We start from the raw sequence: 18,240 nt of genomic DNA on the forward strand, positions 1-18,240 counted from the left end.
AAACTTGCTCCCACCCCATGCATATGTAGTTTGTTAGCACGTCAAGGAAACCATAACCCCTCCTAAGGATCCAGGAGAAAAGATGAAAAAGGTTTCATGCAAACCAAGCAGAAGTCAAAAAGAGCCAAAGATGTAGGTGGCATTACATGGACAATTGGCATGAAGTGTTTCATGTGTTGTCGGAAATATTCTGGCTTCTAGGGTCAAAAGGCTATTCAGTATTATTATTTAAAGCTAGCAAAGCGCTACATGCTGTTCAGGGCACATGAGAGAGATGGCTCACTGCGTGTTTCATCTCGCCAGTTGCAGGAAATCGGGAAGCCAACATCGAATGCTGCCTTGAGTATGCCAAGTTAGAGGTGTTGAGTATACATATACAAAGCTACCCTGCAGCATAGCTCAGTCAGTAGAGCATGAGACTCTTAATCTCAGGGTTGCAGGTTCAAACTACACTTTGGGCAAAAGGTACTCTATGGTCTGGATTGTGTTTATCTTTGCTAGGGAAGGAAAAGATGGCCTTGTTCCCTGGAACAGGGAGTTGAACCGATGGAGTTACATTTTTATTCAGGTGCAGCATCTTAATTCCACCTGATTCTACTTCAGTTATAGCTGAACAAAATTCCTAAGCAGGTATTAATACCACCCCAAAAGTCCCCTAACTATGAATGCAAAAATTAGAAAGGAATCTGCTTTGTGTAACAATTTGCCTGGAGCTTTAGAGCTATTGCGTTGAAAGCAATATTGAAACTTGCAATTGCTTTCCCCAGTTGGTGTTATCATATGCATTCCAGCTACTGCTCCTCTTATTATAAAGCAAACTTTCAAAACAATACTGTGTTTACTCAGGAACTGTCCCACTGTGGTCAGTGCAGCTTACTCTCCGGTAAGTGTACGTAGGATTGCAGTTTGTCACTGGTCTGCAGCAAAATGGGCACTACTTTATTTCAATTTTCTTAGCTTAGTATTCTCAGAGCCAAATTCAAACACTGTCTTACAGACACTCAGATCACTACAGTGGAACCTTGAGTTGCGGATGTAATCTGTCCTGGAGGCACGCCCACAACTCAAAGCGTTCACATCCAGAAGTGCCGCGTCTGTGCATGCGTGGGGTGCGATTTAGCACTTCTGCTCATGCGTCAGCAGTGAAACCTGGAAGTAACCATTCCAGTACTTCCGGGCTTGCCGCAGGACGCAACTTGAAAAGATGTAACCTGAAGCGGACACAACATGAGGTATGACTGTATGTTTAAACACTGTATCCTTTCTTTGGTCTCAAGAAGAGAACCTTAGGTGATGTCAGTGTTGGAATGGTTAAAATTTATTTCAGATTTACGTTAGAATTTTGATTGCACAGTTGGGTTTGTTTTGGGGATTGATACCTGTTTTCTATTCTGCTACAGATTTGTTAGCTACCTTGAGTTTCCCCGGAAAATTAGGTGTGATAGAAAATTTAAAAATAAAAATGCCTAAACTTCAGATCTTAAGAGCATTTGTACCCCACTGTACAACAGAGGTAATCCTAAGATTTGTGTTGAGTCGCTTAAACATTTCCTCATTCACCACATATTAATTCTGTTTTCCTAAAGGCTAGTAGCATCTTGAGAACCTTGGTGCTAAGACGGGTCACAAATCTAGATACATGAAAACACAGCCAACACAGCACAAAGAGAGAGAGAAAGAGAGAGAGTAACCAATGCACAAGGCACAGGGTTAGTTTGGAAGCAAGGGAAGAAGGTGAGGCCAAGAGGATGTGGCAGAACTCAAATGCCACTGTTACCTTCTTCTCCTTGGGATGTATTAAGGCCACAGGCCTTGCATCTTTTGTGTGAGTGTCATTTCTGGACTGTTCAACATGGCTGTTTGAGTTTACATCCATGTAAGAGCACTTCTGGAAAACCTAGAGAGTTAAAACATGGCATGTTATCGGAAGACCTTTTCCAATCAAGAGCCAAGTCACTTCCTGGAGCCGTTCCAGTCAAGAGTTTGCTTGCTTACTTTTTTCCTCTGAGCTTTTTCAGGACCAACTCTGATCAAAGAAGGCTATATCAACAGGGGCCCAGAAATTATGTCTAGGCTGAAAAGCTAAGGGTTAGTTCCTACTGGCCAGCTGTGAAGCCCTGTCTCAAAATGACAGCACAGCAATACTATATGAATTGGCTGATGAAACTACATGCCTCATGTCATGCTGGTTTATTTAAAACAAACCTTTAACCTGACAATCATGCCACAGCTAATGTTACCCGGAGATCTTTATGTGGCATACAAAGTTATAAATTCAATAATGGTTTCTCTCTCTTCCAGTCCACACTAATTGTTTGAAATGTTACAGGCTGAAAAAAGGTTACTGAAAGAGAATCAAGCTCCACACTGCACTCCCCAGCCTTGTTTTAGAGCTGGAATCTACAGCTGCTAGTTCTTTATAACAAGAATTCTACACCTTTTGAGTAAGAGCAAGTTCTGACCAATGGTAAAAATAAAAGCGTCCCAGAACATTATTACCTCATTAGTTTGCCACAGCAAGGAGGGCCTGCCATCATAGTTAGCCCCATGAGAAGATTTGTTGAAGCTTGATAACCATCTATGTGTTCACCTCCTTCTTGGAATCACTGACAGATGTGAGAGCCAGTGGATATATTATTTTAATATAATGAATAGTTTTGTCTTCCACAGACTGGCACGAAGAGTGCCCCCAAAGTGCACGTCAAATATGCAGTCAATACCAATCGCATAGTAAGCAATACAATCTAGCCCAAGTCAGTCACAGCTCTCAAGAGCAACTGAACAGGACTTGATTGTGACTGACAGTTGTTAGATTGCGCCCCTAGACTTCAGCAATGTCACAGAAAAACCATTCGTTACAATGAACGAGCAGGCTAGATAATCCTTAGGCAAGTTCTGAATACTTGCTGACAATAGGATCCGGAGTTCAAACCACTGGAATCTAACTCTGATCTTTGGCCTGTTTATGGCCACAAATATTCAAATCCTCCTCCAGATCCAGTTTTTCCTGACCTGAACCAAGTTGTACCTGTATATGAAATGGATGTGTGCACCAGAAAGGCATAGAAACAAGCTTTCCCCTTCTTATCCCATTTACTTACACCTGAGACCATATCTTGATATAGGCTGCAGCAATGAGCGACAATGTGTATTTCCTGAAGGAGCTCACTTGCCCATTCACTTAAGCAGGACTTAATTCCCTTGGAATATCCAAGGTACATATCTCTGCAGGTCCAGCCTCGTCATACCTGTAATTCTGCCATTATTCTGTCTCCGTCCTCTTCCTCCTCCTCCTTTGCAGGTGGAATTGTGCCCATAGCCAAGGGTTGAGGAGAGGCATGGTCTTCCTTAGGGACTTTTGGCTGTGCTCCTTGAGCAGCATCTTCACTGCTTTCCTAAGTAGTATAACAAACAATTTAAAAAAACTAATATTTAAGCAATTCGACCATTAGCATGACACCAACAAAACGAAATGCTCCCCTCTATTACATTTTCTTTAGTTTCCTGAAGGGGAAGCAGCATCCCATCCCATTCTCCAGAAGAAATTCAACATCAATTATCACATTTAGATTTGGCAGCCTAAGACCATGCCATGCTATGTGACGGAAAGATTTTAATGTATCTCCTTGGGCGGCTGGGGGAGATAATGAAACAGACAGATGGATAAATCAAGCAGAGAAGAGATCACTAGAAAGGTTTCTATGGAACTGTTCTCATCAATTTTGTCAATCTGTGTTAAATATTTGGCTTCTTGAAGATTATTTTCAAATTCTTGAACATGCATAGAATGAACACAGCTTCTAATCTTTTTCACGTTATTATAAATAAGAATACAGGGAGAATGATTCCCATGAAGGCAGGGATGGGCAGAGCCTACTGTATGAAATGCATTTCCTGACAGTCTTCCTTCGATGCCCGTTTGGGTCACAAACCTCCACCCACCCACCCACCCACCCACCCACCCCATTGGCAACTTAAGTAAGAAAGACATTGTCTTGCCCAGAAGCTCTTCCTGTTCTGGGTATCTAATTTTGCTTCAATTGCCTCAATCACCAAACCTTGACCAAAGTGCTGTCTTTCCTGGTCACGTAACTGACTTCTCCCAGTCTTGTGCTTAGTCCAGATCCTATCAGATAACTGCGACGCGGAGGTGGAGGAGGTGGAGACTTCACTGGCTTTTCGGTCTCCTGCTCTGGGTTAGGAGCCTCTTCTGAAAATTCAAGGTGCGACAATGTGGTAGATGCAGTGGTTTTAAAAACATGGCCTACCACCCTAAAGTTAACCAACATGGTATTCCACTTATGTTTGATGGGAGATTTAACGTGCTGCTCAAGTTTCCAATTAAGCATGTGTTTAATGCTCAGTGTAGAAACCCTTTTGAACAGAGCATTGATCAATGGGGCCTGAAAGTGCCAGATCCTTGGTTGCACTGTGCCCAAAATTGCTTTGTAAGGTATTGCTTTATAGCAGGCAAATCCAACAGGCAGATCGTGATCTACCGGTAAATCACTGGACGTCTGGTAGATGACTGGCTCACCCCAAAGAAGCTCAGCAAGTTTTGCTCCCCTATAAAAAAGGACTTGAACCCCAAAAAACAGGGCTTTCCTTTCAAAAAAAAACCTCAACAACTTAGACCTGAACCCCCAAAAAGGGGGTAAATCACTGCCCATTCTTAACTCTGTGAGTAGATCGCAGCCTCTTGGGGGTTGGCCACCCCTGCTTATAGGGTAGAGCACAGGAAGGAATGAGTTGGACCATTGGGTTCATCTAGCTCATTATCAACTACACTGGCAGGCAGAGACACTCCAGAGTTCCAGGCAGATCATCTTTCCCAGCCCTACCTGAAGGTGTCAGGAGCTTTTCTGCATGCATGTGCCCTACCACTGAGTTATGCACCTTCCACTTATTAGCAAGTAGGGCCTACATTCCCACCAATATGTTTTCTCTAAGACTTGGAGCTCGGAAGTCAAAAGTAACTGTTTTCTTTCACATTTAAAAGAGAGTCCAACATCGAAGCTCCACCCATCTATCTTACTGTAATGCACTAAACCTTACCAGAGACTTCTATTTTTTCTGCTGCGTCCGCTTTCGGCGAGCCTGTGGCTTGTGGAGGCATCTCAAGGTTTGGGATTGATTTCATGATATTGGCTTGTGCTTCTTCGAGGAGTTTTTCAAATTCTTTTCCGTTGTAGTGATCGAGGTTCTGCCTTTTCTCTTCCCATTTCTTCTCTGCTTTCTAAGAAGAAACACACAGAGAGAGAGAGGGGAATATTTTGAAATCAGTTTGGGCTTCACTCTGTATTTAAAATTTTTATTTATAAACTTTTAGATGAATCAAATATGCAGAGGTGCTCCGAGTTCTGCTAGCCATCTTTGCCAAATGACATTTATGAATGTCATGCTAAGTTTGGCACTCAAGAAACAGGGCTCCTATACCGTCCAAAAAGACAGCCCAGAGTTCTCCTGCCTCATTCTTAAGATGGCCAACAGCACCCGAAACCCTCCCTGCCATAACATGCACCATGTGTACCTCAATTGACAGAGCTCTGTTCCTGGTACTGGCGCTGTGAAGTTCCTCGATAAAAAGGCTTTGCATGGTGGAGCCATTAACTTGGGGTGACTGAGGTGCCTGCGTTTGCTGGGTGGTCGCTGTCACTGCGGCTGCAGCAGACTCTGGCATGGCAGGCATCAGGTGGCATGATGCGGATGAACCTGCCAAGGGGCTGTTTGCCACGGGAGAATTTGGGGCATTGCTGACCAGTGTTGTTGAATGCTGAGACTGATGCATGACCACCGGGGAGCTTTGTGCATGGTGGACGGTCATGCTCGAGACAGGGATCACCTCTGACCTGACAGACAGTTCGGCTGAGGGGTCGCCAACCTTTTGCTTTGGGGAAGCGGGGCTCTTTGCAGCGTCGTCCTGTTTTTTCAGAACTTCTGCCGCCGTCGCTTTCTCCATGGCATTGTACTGGGCGGCCTGTGAGGGATCCACACCTTTCAGCAGCCCATCGGTAACATGCCTACAGGAGGAAGACAGTCACACGGTGAAGTATATATATAGCTAGCACTGTCTTGTTTCTCTATTGAAGAAAGGGCTCCCTCTAGTGATTTTCTGTATGAAAGTGACACTGCTTTTATAATAGGGGTGGAGAATCTCATTCTTTGGGCTCAAATGCGGCCTTCTGTCTGGCCTTCAGAACTCTCCCCAGTCTATACCACTCACTAGTCCAGCCTTGCACACATTTTTGCCTACCTGAGAAGTAGGCTTGAACTCTGATGATGTCTTGCTTTTCTGGCTAGAGAGCAGCATGTTAAGTGTGTGCAGAATCAAACCTACTGTAAAGGTAAAGGGACCCCTGACTGTTAAGCCAAGTCTCGGACGACTCTGGGGTTGCGGCGCTCATCTCGCTTTACTGGCCGATGGAGCTGGCATTTGTCTGCATACAGCTTCCGGGTCATGTGGCCAGCATGACAAGCCACTTCTGGCGAAACCAGAGCAGCACACAGAAACGGCGTTTACCTTCCCGCTGGAACAGTACCTATTTATCTTACTTGCAGTTTGAGGTGCTTTCGAACTGCTAGGTTGGCAGGAGCAGGGACTGAGCAACAGGAGCTCACTCCGTCGCAGGGATTCAAACCACCGACCTTCTGATTGGCAAGCCCTAGGCTCTGTGGTTTAGACCACAACGCCAAAAGTAAAATTCACATTTGGCGCCATGCTTGTTTATATCTCTAGCACTGCTCACCACTGGCAGGAAGCTCTCAGAAGTTGTCAAATAAGGAATACAGCCGCCGGACTGAAAAGGATTTCTCATTGTTGTGTTGATGAGGCATTAAAGCTAAGCATAATATATCCCTTCTCACACATGGGAGCCAGCTGTGTGAAAACCAGCAGGGCTGCTTGAGCTGTGGGGCAGGCAGATAATTTTTAGACTCTGGACTTAACTGTCTTCTACGGGCAATTCTTCAAATGTGGCAATGCAAGACTGCTGTATTTGTTGGGCCCCGGGAGTGAGGCCCTAGACTTCTGCCACAAAGTCCAGTCCTGATGGCACCTCCACCACTGAGCACTCTTATTGGTCCACAGGCACCTGTTGTGTAGGTTGGTGCCAAACCCTGACATCAGGCCTATCTCACACACCTACAGTGCAAGAAGCCTAACCATATCTACTCAGAAGTGAGTCCTATTGAATTCGATGGGAACTACTAGGGTAAGGAGGACTGGGAGGCTGAGAATCTTCATCTGAACTCTTTGGGCTATAGAACAAAAAGGAAGAAGGATAAGAGAAAACCCTGTCCTTTTCTGATTGATTGATTGATTGATTGATTGATTCACTCACTCACTCACTCACTCACACCGTTCTATTCCATTCATGAATCACTTCCTGTGAAACATGAAAACATAAACAATAGAAACATAGGTATATAAAACAATTATATAATTTGTAATGGCATCAGGCCAATGACCTGTCCAGAATAATGTAAAAAAAAGAAGAAATAAATAAACAGAAGCATAAAACATATCACCTCCGGAGGGTGGTGAGGATATCGGTCATGCTGCGAACTCTCTTCAGTAGGATGTCTAGTTTATGAGGTTCCTCCTTTAAAAACCTCACAGCTTCCACCTCGATGCGGAGAATGGCCCGCATTTTATTCTGCAGTGTTGGAAATTCACCTGCAAAAACAAGAGTCATAAAGCATTTTTAAGACAGAGAGGAAGACCAGCATGGGCCTAATTATCACCCCCCCCCCACACACACACCCCAAAATAAAAATTGGGGGAGGTGGAGGTGGAGAAAATCTCCAAATGGACTATATAAGTGACCCCGAGATCTATGGATGAAGAGTAGTTTTACAAATTTAATAAATAAAATAATAAAGCAAGGAAGTCACCTTTGAGGGTGGCGACAGCCTCTCCAACCTGCCGTAGAAGAAAAGCCCCATCTTCAACATCTTTCAGTGTAACAGTCCTATTGGCTGTAAGAGATTCCTTCTTCAGATCTTCAACAAAACTTTCCAGCTCACTGGAAAAGCGAGAACAAGAGTTGAACCCTGACTTTGTTTGTGGACAGGCAACGCTAGGGACAAAATCCATTCTCAGCACCTGGGATACCGTCCTAATTTTTGTATACTGTATTGGCCCAAATATAAGCCACACCTGCAAATAAGCCACACCTTTAAAATTCGGGGGGGGGGGAGAGAAAAAAAGACAATACCCGAATATAAGCCGCTCCCTTAAAATTGGGTTACAGGTTGAAAATTGCCGCGGTTAGTAGAATTGTAACTCCGAGCCAATTTAAGGCTTTTATCTTCCAAGCCTGCAAAAGTTACTGTACAATTGCTAAAATCACAAATCTCTATACAATTGCTACAATTCTGCAGGCACTCACACCCGTAAATGGCAAATGAACAATCCCAAGCTCGCAAATCGGCAAGAAAACATTTTTTGGTTCTGTTTTACGGTATGTCTGTTTCAGCAGCGATATCCTAAAAGCCAACTTTTGTACGGTTGCGAATTTAAGCAGCACTAACTTTTCACGGTCAGAATATGGGAAGAAACTAGAGCTTATACAGTGGTACCTTGGGTTACATACGCTTCAGGTAACATATGCTTCAGGTTACACACTCCGCTAACTCAGAAATAGTGCTTCAGGTTAAGAACTTTGCTTCAGGATAAGAACAGAAATCGGGCTCCGGCGGCGCGGCAGGCCCCATTAGCTAAAGTGGTGCTTCAGGTTAAGAACAGTTTCAGGTTAAGAACGGACCTCCAGAACGAATTAAGTACTTAACCTGAGGTACCACTGTATTCAGGCCAATACGCTATGTGGCAGCAGTGAAACTCTTTACATTAATAATGATGGAGTTCATAGGGCTGATGTGAATATACAATTGCAAATCTCTGCTAAAGTACATTTTCTAAAAACAATAAATCACATTTATTTTATTAACATATATGAAACACACCAAATGAGACAGCCCAAAGCCCCCAAAATATATATGGGCTATTCTTCCTGCTTTGTGCTATTTTTGCTTTGTGTTCTGATTAAGTCTTTGACAGTATAAACAATTCCGATAATGAATATATCTATGTGATTTATATTCCACAGTGCAGTTGTAAACACATATTTGCTCAGAACTAAGCCCCACTATGCTCAATGGGATTGACTCCAAGGCAGGATTGCAGCATATGATTATTTTCCTCAAGATTCTCCAGCTGTGTGAATAGACTACAGTGTGTTAAATCTATATTATCACTGAAGCTGTAGGGCTTTTAGAGGCAGAAATATGTATTTTAAACTACTCTTAAACTACATATTAAATGGTCAGAACAGCCCATTGGCTTTCAGAGCATTGCCTGCTAAAGACGATTTTCTATAATCAACAATTAAAACAGAAATATTGTAGTAAAATGGCCAAGGCTGCGATCCTGTACACCAGCCTTTGACAACCTGGTGCCTTCTAGATGCTGTTGGACTACAACTCCCATCAGCCCCAGCCAGCATGAGCAATGGGGAAGGACGATGGCAGCAACATCTGGAGGGGCACCAGGTTGGAAAGGGCTGCTGTCACACTCACCAGAGAACTCAGAGGGATTAGCTTCAGAGGAGGCATGCATAGGATTGTGCTGTAAATAATTCCTCTTAACACAAGTGAACAGAACTGTTATGAGGAACAGGAACAGCATGTTTAAGAAAAGTATGTCAAAAGATGACAGATTTGCTCAATGCACCTGTCTGGGCTACAGGGAAATTCATTTGTCAGCAATTCTAGCTAAAACTAGATGTGAGGATTCATTAATATATTAGCTAAAAATAAGAGAATTTTATTCACATCCATGGAAGCTGCTATAGGCAGCTAACCACTGTAAATAAGATACTCATGTGTCACTTAGCAGTGTAGCATAAGATTAGGCTCCATGATGCAAGAAACTGAAATGTGCAAAATTTGTAATCACAAGTAAGGAGAACTTGCAATCTTTTCAGAGTCCCCACTTAAACATGCTGAACGAAACATGACACCCCAAAAAACCACAATGGAAATCTTCAGAAATGTAACATCTGCCCCAGTACAATTCTAAACTACGGAATTACAGTTGTACCTTGGAAGTCGAACAGAATCCATTCCGGAAGTCCATTCAACTTCCAAAATGTTCAAAAACCAAAGTGCGGCTTCTGATTGGCTGCAGGAAGCTCCTGCAGCCAACCAGAAGCCGCTGAAGCTGCATCGGATATTTGCAAACCAGAACACTCACTTCCGGGTGAGCGGTGTTCAGGAGGCAAAATGTTCAAGAACTAAGTTGTTCAAAAACCAATGTACGACTGTACAGGCTAAGAACATGCGGTGAAGAAAATACATCAAATCTGAAAGCAATTTGAATGTTTCAAAAATCTGATTTGTTGCCTTTTTTTCGATTGAAATGAAGAGGGTGTGTGTGTGTGTGTGTGTGTGTGTGTATTCCAGCATCCACAGAAACCTAGCAGCCGATCTGCCTGGTCACTAGAATGTGGGTAAGAAAAACAACCAACCACGAAAAGGAAACAAGGATCTTTAAAATGTCTCAAAAACAGTCACTAGGGGGCAGCAAGTGAGCAGTACTTGCCAATGTCCCAGGGAAAGAAATTCAGTGCAATGTATATGCTTCCTTTGCAGGGCAGAACTACACATTACACATGTCAGCTCAATTAATGCCCAACAGCTGTTTATCAGAGAGAAAAAGCAGCTTTGGGAATGGAATTTGGAGCAGAGAAGCAGCAGCGCCTGTGTGTCTCCTGCTTCAGCTTCTCTCTGCTGCATTTTCCTTCCTTCAAAGGGTTGCAAATGATCTGAAGGCACCCAAAGCCACCACCTTCCTGAAGATAAGCAGGTCTGAGGCTTGCCAGTGCCTGAATGGGAATCACTGGTATCTTACCTTAGGGTTTCTTTTATGTAAAAGACAGACAGACAGACAGACAGACAGACAGACAGACAGACAGACAAGGAATACATCTTTCCAACTCTCTCTGCACAAATCTATCTGTCTGTGTTGCAACTGTAAGTTGATCAAGCTGCAAAACTACTTTAGGGATGGGAGAGAAGGAGCGGTTATGCCAGCCCACCTACCAGCTCTTGAGCACCCTGCACAGCCAGCTGTTGCGGCAAATTCACAGGACTTTGAGGACTCTCTGAGAGGAATAGGCATGTTGGCCAAGAAAATGATGAGTGATGCTTTGCCACTCAAATAATGTGTGCTTGTATTGCCGCCTAAGCTGATTTAATCCTATCAGAAGTCAAAGGAGCGTAATCAGCTTAAATACAAGCATTTCGGTTTAATTTCAGTGATTCATTTGAGATACGCACGAATACAATTGCTGCAAGCAAGCTTTTGGTCCACAAGGGGGGGGGGTGTCCTCCAAAACAAATTAAAAATGCTTTATATTATTTTAAAGAAAAGATGTGCGAGAATTTCACACGCTGCGGCAGTAAAATACTGTAAAACTAGAACACCCCAGAGCTGAAACCTATAGAAAATGTTTTAACACAGGCACACACAGCACTCTTATGAACACTTCTTGGAGCAAAAATATATGGAGGCAGAAGAGTATATGATAGTTGGAGTAGCCAGTCAAATACAAGACGCAAGGATGCAGTCACTTGACACTTTTCCATTTGCACTGTTCCAGCCCAACTACTATGTTGTCTCATTGTGGTAATCGCCAGCAGTGGCGTAGCGTGGGGGGTGCAGGGGGGGCCAGCCGCACTGGGTGCAACATCTGGGGGGGGTGCTCGCACTCGCAGTGCTAAAATCAGTGCTAAAATCCACGGGTTGGGGGCGCAAATTACTTGCCTTGCCCCGGGTGCTGACAACCCACACTACGCCACTGATCGCCAGCTATATTACTATTGCTTAACATATATTTAGTGCCAGTGGTATTTTAGGGTCTCTATAGAACACAGATGTTCTTGCACAAAAAAGGATGAGGTCAGAGTTGAGCGTGAAAGAGAAAAGATGCGTAGAGGAAGGTTAAGGCTCAGAAGAGGTGTAACTATGGCAGCACAAGAATACCTCACCTTTTAATTTTAAAGTGGGCAAATGAGTAACACACATGAGACATTAGATATGTACCAGGTCACTTCAAGCAACCACAAGCCATGACCTGTGCTTGCAAGATAAGAGATCCTTATGCACAGGAACCAATATAATTGCAAGTGTTGATGATTCTTTTGTGTGGGCTGGTTGTAGCTCAGGGTTCCCAGATGTTGGTGGACTACAACTTCCATCATCCACAGTCAGCCAGTGGTCAAGGATGATGGGGGTTGTAGTCCACCAACATCTGGGGACCTGAGGTTGAAGAACACTATAGCTTAGTAAGATTTCAAAATCATTCGAAATAGCTTAAACTGTCATTAACTGATTCAGATAATGGCAAGACACCTGTGGACTCCAGAATCACATGCCTTCAAAGAAGGTGGTAGGATCCTGTGCTATCCCTGGAAATGGCAAAAATGACAATTTCTAAAGCACTAGGATTGAAAGTGTCAGACAGAAGCTGATAATAAAATCACCCTTGAAAACAGAGAAGCCATTCTGCAGATGCAGCATTCTGTAAATTGTGAGGCGTAATAAAAACAATTAATTTGCTAATGAGTAACTAACAAAATGTACACTGAAGAATTATTTGGACAGGGGATTGATTTTGCTGCAGTTTAATCAGCAAGGGTATCCGTCACCTTCACAGAAAGGTAGTTTAAGCTGATGGCCAAGTCAATAGCAAGAAATCAATTAAAATATATCAAAAAATGTCTTGTTGTAAACTCTTGGGCTGCTGTCCAAAGCTCACTTAATCAGGGAGTTAGTCCCATTGAAAACAAAACCTATTTAGTTTTGTTGATATTTTGTTTGTTTTTATTTTATAAACACAAATACAGAACGAATTTTGTGGTTTTGTTATGTTGCTTAGGCTTGAAGGACTTCTTCATGCAGAGCCTAGTTAAACTATGGAACTCAGTCCCCCAGCAAGCAGTGATGGCCCTCAACTCAGATGTGGAAGAGAGGGATTTCAATAGCTACTAGGCCTTGATGACTATGTCTACCTCCACAAGCTGGAAGCAGCAATGGTTCTCAATAAGCTCTTTCTAGTGACTGGAAACTGCAGGATGGAAGAGGGCTGAGGGGTTCCCACCAGCATCAGGCTGACTGCTGTGAGAACAGAACGCAGGACAAAGATGGACCACTAGCCTCACCCAACAGGCTCTTCTTATGTTTCCTTTCTTTCTTTCTTTCTTTTTAATGTGCTATTGCAATTGTGCTTCATGTTCACTGTGAGTGGCAACTTGCCCAAGGCTGGACTTCAGAGACGAGAATGTATCTTTGCATTGGGTTCCCCCACATCCAAACCTGTGCTCTAACCACTACACCTCTCCCCTCCACCCCCGATCCATCTCCTATTAAAGGCTGCAAATCACGCAGGCTGGTGGTCTGCATGCACCCACCAGTCTAAATCAGTCAAGCCAAAATCAACTGGGAAACCGCTTGAGAGCTACACACATTGAACAAGAGCCCACACATGTGAAAGTAGTTTTTACTTGAGCATTAAATATAAACCCTGATCCTAACCTTTGGGAAATCTGTATGGCTGTAAGCCATGGCAATGTGTGGTATTCAGTCCCAAGGAACTGTGAGTAAGACTTCAGCTTGAGTTAAAAATACATGTTTGATTCTTATATATTTTGTGTATATAGAATAACTCCATGCATCTCTCTGTCCAATACATTTTGTTTAAGAAGACTTTCCTAAAATGTTATAAAATGTTAATTGCACATGTATAAGAATGGGTTTTATTGGGGGTTTTTTAAAAAAGTTTTTTTTTGTATTTTTCCTTATTTTTATATTGTTCTTATACAGAGGCAGAAAACAGCTATTGGAATTAGTATTGGAATTGGGAAGCAGGTGGTGCTGTGGGTTAAACCATAGAGCCTAGGACTTGCCAATCAGAAGGTCGGCGGTTCGAATCCCCGCGATGGGGTGTGCTCCCGTTGCTCGGTCACTGCTCCTGCCAACCTAGCAGTTCAAAATCACGTTAAAGTGCAAGTAGATAAATAGGTACCACTCCGGCAGGAAGGTAAACGGCGTTTCCGTGCGCTGCTCTGGTTCGCCAGAAGCGGCTTAGTCATGCTGGCCACATGACCCGGAAGCTGTATGCTGGCTCCCTCGGCCAATAAAGCCAGATGAGCGCCGCAACCCCAGAGTTAGCCACACCTGGACTTAATGGTCAGGGGTTCCTTTACCTTTACCTTTTTAACTATTGGTTGCCTTCTCCTCTATGAATTTGTCCAATCTCTTTTTGAAGACATCTAAGTTGGTGGCCATCATTAACAAGGTGCTGCATCCCTTTTACATGTCCTGTATCCTTCCAACATTCTACTTCACTGGATGTCCAAGAATTCTAGGGCTGGGAGGGAGAAAAACTTTCCTCCATCCACTTTCCCAGTGCTGTAAAGGTAAAGGGACCCCTGACATTAGGTCCAGTCGTGACTCTGGGGTTGCTGCGCTCATCTCGCTTTATTGGCAGAGGGAGCCGGCGTACAGCTTCCGGATCATGTGGCCAGCATGACTAAGCCGCTTCTGGCGAACCAGAGCAGCGCACGGAAACGCCGTTTACCTTCACGCCAGAGCGGTACCTATTTATCTACTTGCACTTTAAAGTGCTTTCGAACTGCTAGGTTGACAGGAACAGGGACCAAGCAACGGGAGCTCACCCCGTAGCAGGGATTCAAACCGCCGACCTTCTGATCGGCAAGTCCTAGGCTCTGTGGTTTAACCCACAGCACCATCCATGTCCCCTCAGTGCTATACATAGGCTTATAAACTTCCATCATGTCACCTCCTACTTGGCTTTTCTCTGAACTAAGAAGTCCCAAGTGCTGCATCCTTTCCTCATAAGCAAGTAGCTCTGGATGGCATTTCACATGCATCTTCTCTGAACAACCCCACCTCAAAAGACAAGGGACAAATCCCTTTCACCTACCATAAGCTCTTCACAATTTTCTCCTCTTCGTGTAGGTATTTCTGCCTTTCTTGCTCCACCAGGTGGCGCTGCCGCTGCACAGGATCTTCCAGCCTCTTCGCTCTTTCCATCACCTTGCCGTTGATTTCCAGCTCCGCTTTCTTCACCATGGCCCTTAGCGCCTCCTGGTTGTGCAGCTGTTACACAAAAGAAATCAACTTCAATTTTCCCTGCCTGACTAGGATCTGAATGCATCATATTGCTCAGAATTTGGGTTTGGATAAACAATCCTGCAGCTGAATGCACTTTCCTCTCTCTCTGTTTTTTAAAAAGAAAACAATAAAAATCTTCTCTCTCCAATTTCACACACAAATAAATGTTATTTCAAGGAGAAGGTAGAAGCTGAAGGGGTGGGGGGAAGTACAAACTGTTGGCTTATGCACCATGCACCTGACTTCGTGTTCAGTTCCATCAGAACTTCAGCACGATTTCACATGGGTCTGGAGCCTTTAATGTGGGCTCTTTAATGTGGCATTGTCTGGCACAACTACAAACCACCAGCAACGATTCCACTGCCCTTTGCAATCCAGCAACACTGAGCAGCTGCTCTTCCAGAAGACGGCATAAACAGATCGTTCTGTTCTAGTGACTCTTCTTCTCAAATGGTTTCATCACAACACAGAAAAGTGCATGACAAAATCCGGCTGTTGCCTTTCAATTCAAAATACTCTAGATAGGGAGAAAGGTTGGAGGTTGGGGCAGGTTGGGAAGAAAACACAGAGAAGCTGGCAGGAGCAATGTCATCTCCACCTGCAGCTGCAGCAGCATCAAGCCAGCCTGCTGGAACACCCACCGAGTTCAGCCAACGGTGCCTTAAGGGGTAGGAATTTAGGGCTGATATACAAGGCCCTCTCAGCAGAATGTGGAGGGGGAGGTCCAAACACAACAGTGCTGGTTTAACCCAAGGTAAAGTAAGTAGTGGGGACACGGGTGGCGCTGTGGGTTAAACCACAGAGCCTAGGACTTGCCGATCAGAAGGTCGGCGGTTCGAATCCCCACGATGGGGTGAGCTCCCGTTGCTTGATCCCTGCTCCTGCCAACCTAGCAGTTTGAAAGCACATCAAAGTGCAATTAGATAAATAGGTACCGCTCTGGCGGGAAGGTAAACGGCGTTTCTGTGTGCTGCTCTGGTTCGCCAGAAGCGGCTTAGTCATGCTGGCCACATGACCCAGAAGCTGTACGCCGGCTCCCTCAGCCAATAAAGCGAGATGAGCATCGCAACCCCAAAGTCGGTCACGACTGGACCTAATGGTCAGGGGTCCCTTTACCTTTTAAAGTACGTTGTAAAGGCTGCATTTGGCCCTTGGGCCCAAAGTTCCCCACTCCTGACCTAAAACAACCCAACTGCACCACTGTGTCCAGTATCCTGATTCCCACAAGGCCTAAACCACATTCCTCCAGGAAGTCGAGAAGCACAAGATAAACAGACTGTCCACACTGCTGTTCCCTAGAAAATGGTGCACCCAAACATGGGGTTCCTTCTAGCCATCCAAACTTGTTTGCTACCCTTTGATAGATTGGCCCTCCATTAATTTGCCTCGTTTCCTTTCAAGGCTCTCTTAACTAGTGGCCCTCTCTGTATCCTGTTGCAGCAAGCACCATAGCCAATTCACCAACAAAATTTGTTCACAAAGGGACGTATAATTTACAGGCGGAAACCCAAACAGAGGCGCAAGGGGGTCTGTGGAGGCCTTCAAAGCACGCTCTTTCTGGTCTCTGGAAGTCGATGTCATAGAGCTACAGATAAGACTCAAGGGCCGATAGTGAAGATGTCAACCCACAGAAAGGAGCCCTTTTTGCTGATCTGCAGAAAAATTCAATTAGCCTTTGTGTGCGAAGAAACACTTCCTTTCGCCTGTCCCGAATCTACTGCCAATCAATTGCACGGGGTGACCTTGAGGTCTAGCATTACAAGAGGGAGAGGGGTGGGGGAAAGCACCTTTTACCTGCTTTCAGCAAAGTGTTCGGAGGGTGGCTACATGCAGGAACCCTGCAGCCTCATCAACCGTTTAAGTGAAGTTGGGCAGTGGGACTGAGCTCCAAAACCTGGTGCCCTTGTGTGCATGCAGGTGGGTGGCCCACTTGAAGCTGGCACACTAAATGCTAAATGACACAGGTGCCACTGCTTTTTATCCAAAACATTCTAGCTAGCAGGACATACTACTGGATTTTACACGCAGCCATGATGTCAACTGGCCCAGTGGCCAAATTAAAGGGGGCAGGCTGCCCCTGTGGCTTTCCTGGTTGGTTAAATAAGTCAAGCCTAGGCCAGGCACATGGGACTTGGGGACGCTTTCCAGCCAAAGGGCAATCAGTTGGGGGCAACAATATGCCCGTGATGAGTGGAGCCAAAGACAAATGTCTTTGAGGCAACAGATGTACAAAAGCAAAAGTCACAACAGGATATATTCCGGCCATGTGGAAAATCAGGGGTTTCTACACACACACACACACACACACACACACACTCCCCATTCAGGCAAGCACAGGTGTCCTCACAATGATGTGGCGGTTAGATTCTGGGCTCCTGCATGCATAAGTGGGGAGCACACTCTTAAAACCCTCTAAATGTCTATTACCCCCTGCTCTCCAGTTCTCTCTCCCACCCTCTCTCCCCACACAACTCTCTTTTCAACTAGAGTTGAAGCTCTGGGGCTGGCTGGAGGATGCGTGGGAAACTGGCTGCGGCTGCTGCACTACCCTGTGTGTCAGCTATTAGGCAGGGAGGCTGAGCAGCCTAAACAAAGCCCCACTGCGCTTCAGGTCTCTTTGGGGCTTCCTCTGCCCTCACTGACGCCCTCTTCAGGCTCTGAGGAGGATCTCCTCGTGAACCACAAGGACTCTCCAGCTCTCTCCCACCATTTCCTGGTATGATTCTATTCTATTTATTTCCCACCACGTGTGCAAGTAGAACACGCATATGGGGATGCCCGTATTACAGTCCAAGGGCAAACCAGCTATCTAGCACTCTTGGTTGAAAAGAGCTGTAGAGCCTTCACGCTGGCGCACTTAAAAGCTCTCCTTGGATGAAAGATGCAGAAACACCCCTACCAGGAGCGCAAGTGCTCCTGTGACTCTGGAGAGGCCGAGTTGCTGACCCATGACCTCCTACGCTGCTCCTTTTATCCTGACTTGCATAAAACATTTGCTGAACCCTTCTTATCAAATCTGCCAGGACAATGAGGTAGAGATTCTG

The 18,240-nt window shown here is 44.8% G+C and overlaps 1 protein-coding gene across 21 annotated transcripts in view; it reads right to left on the bottom strand.

The window, feature by feature from the left end:
* KIAA1217 overlaps nucleotides 1-18,240 on the bottom strand; it is a 370,991-nt gene that overhangs the window by 6,612 nt on the left and 346,139 nt on the right. For 19 of the 21 annotated variants that reach the window (XM_080974354.1, XM_080974365.1, XM_080974370.1 and 16 more), the window contains 8 exons: nucleotides 15,006-15,181; nucleotides 7,894-8,024; nucleotides 7,528-7,675; nucleotides 5,531-6,020; nucleotides 5,056-5,236; nucleotides 4,059-4,210; nucleotides 3,249-3,395; nucleotides 1,778-1,897 (listed from right to left, as the gene is read on the bottom strand). In XM_080974354.1, the coding sequence (XP_080830480.1) occupies nucleotides 1,778-1,897; nucleotides 3,249-3,395; nucleotides 4,059-4,210; nucleotides 5,056-5,236; nucleotides 5,531-6,020; nucleotides 7,528-7,675; nucleotides 7,894-8,024; nucleotides 15,006-15,181 (1,545 nt within the window). The remainder of the gene's footprint in view (nucleotides 1-1,777; nucleotides 1,898-3,248; nucleotides 3,396-4,058; nucleotides 4,211-5,055; nucleotides 5,237-5,530; nucleotides 6,021-7,527; nucleotides 7,676-7,893; nucleotides 8,025-15,005; nucleotides 15,182-18,240) is intronic. The other 2 variants (XM_080974374.1, XM_080974369.1) reach the window with 2 other exon arrangements.

The sequence above is a fragment of the Podarcis pityusensis genome (genome assembly GCF_964106645.2).
Source record: "Podarcis pityusensis genome assembly, chromosome: 12".
Lineage (NCBI taxonomy): Eukaryota > Metazoa > Chordata > Lepidosauria > Squamata > Lacertidae > Podarcis > Podarcis pityusensis.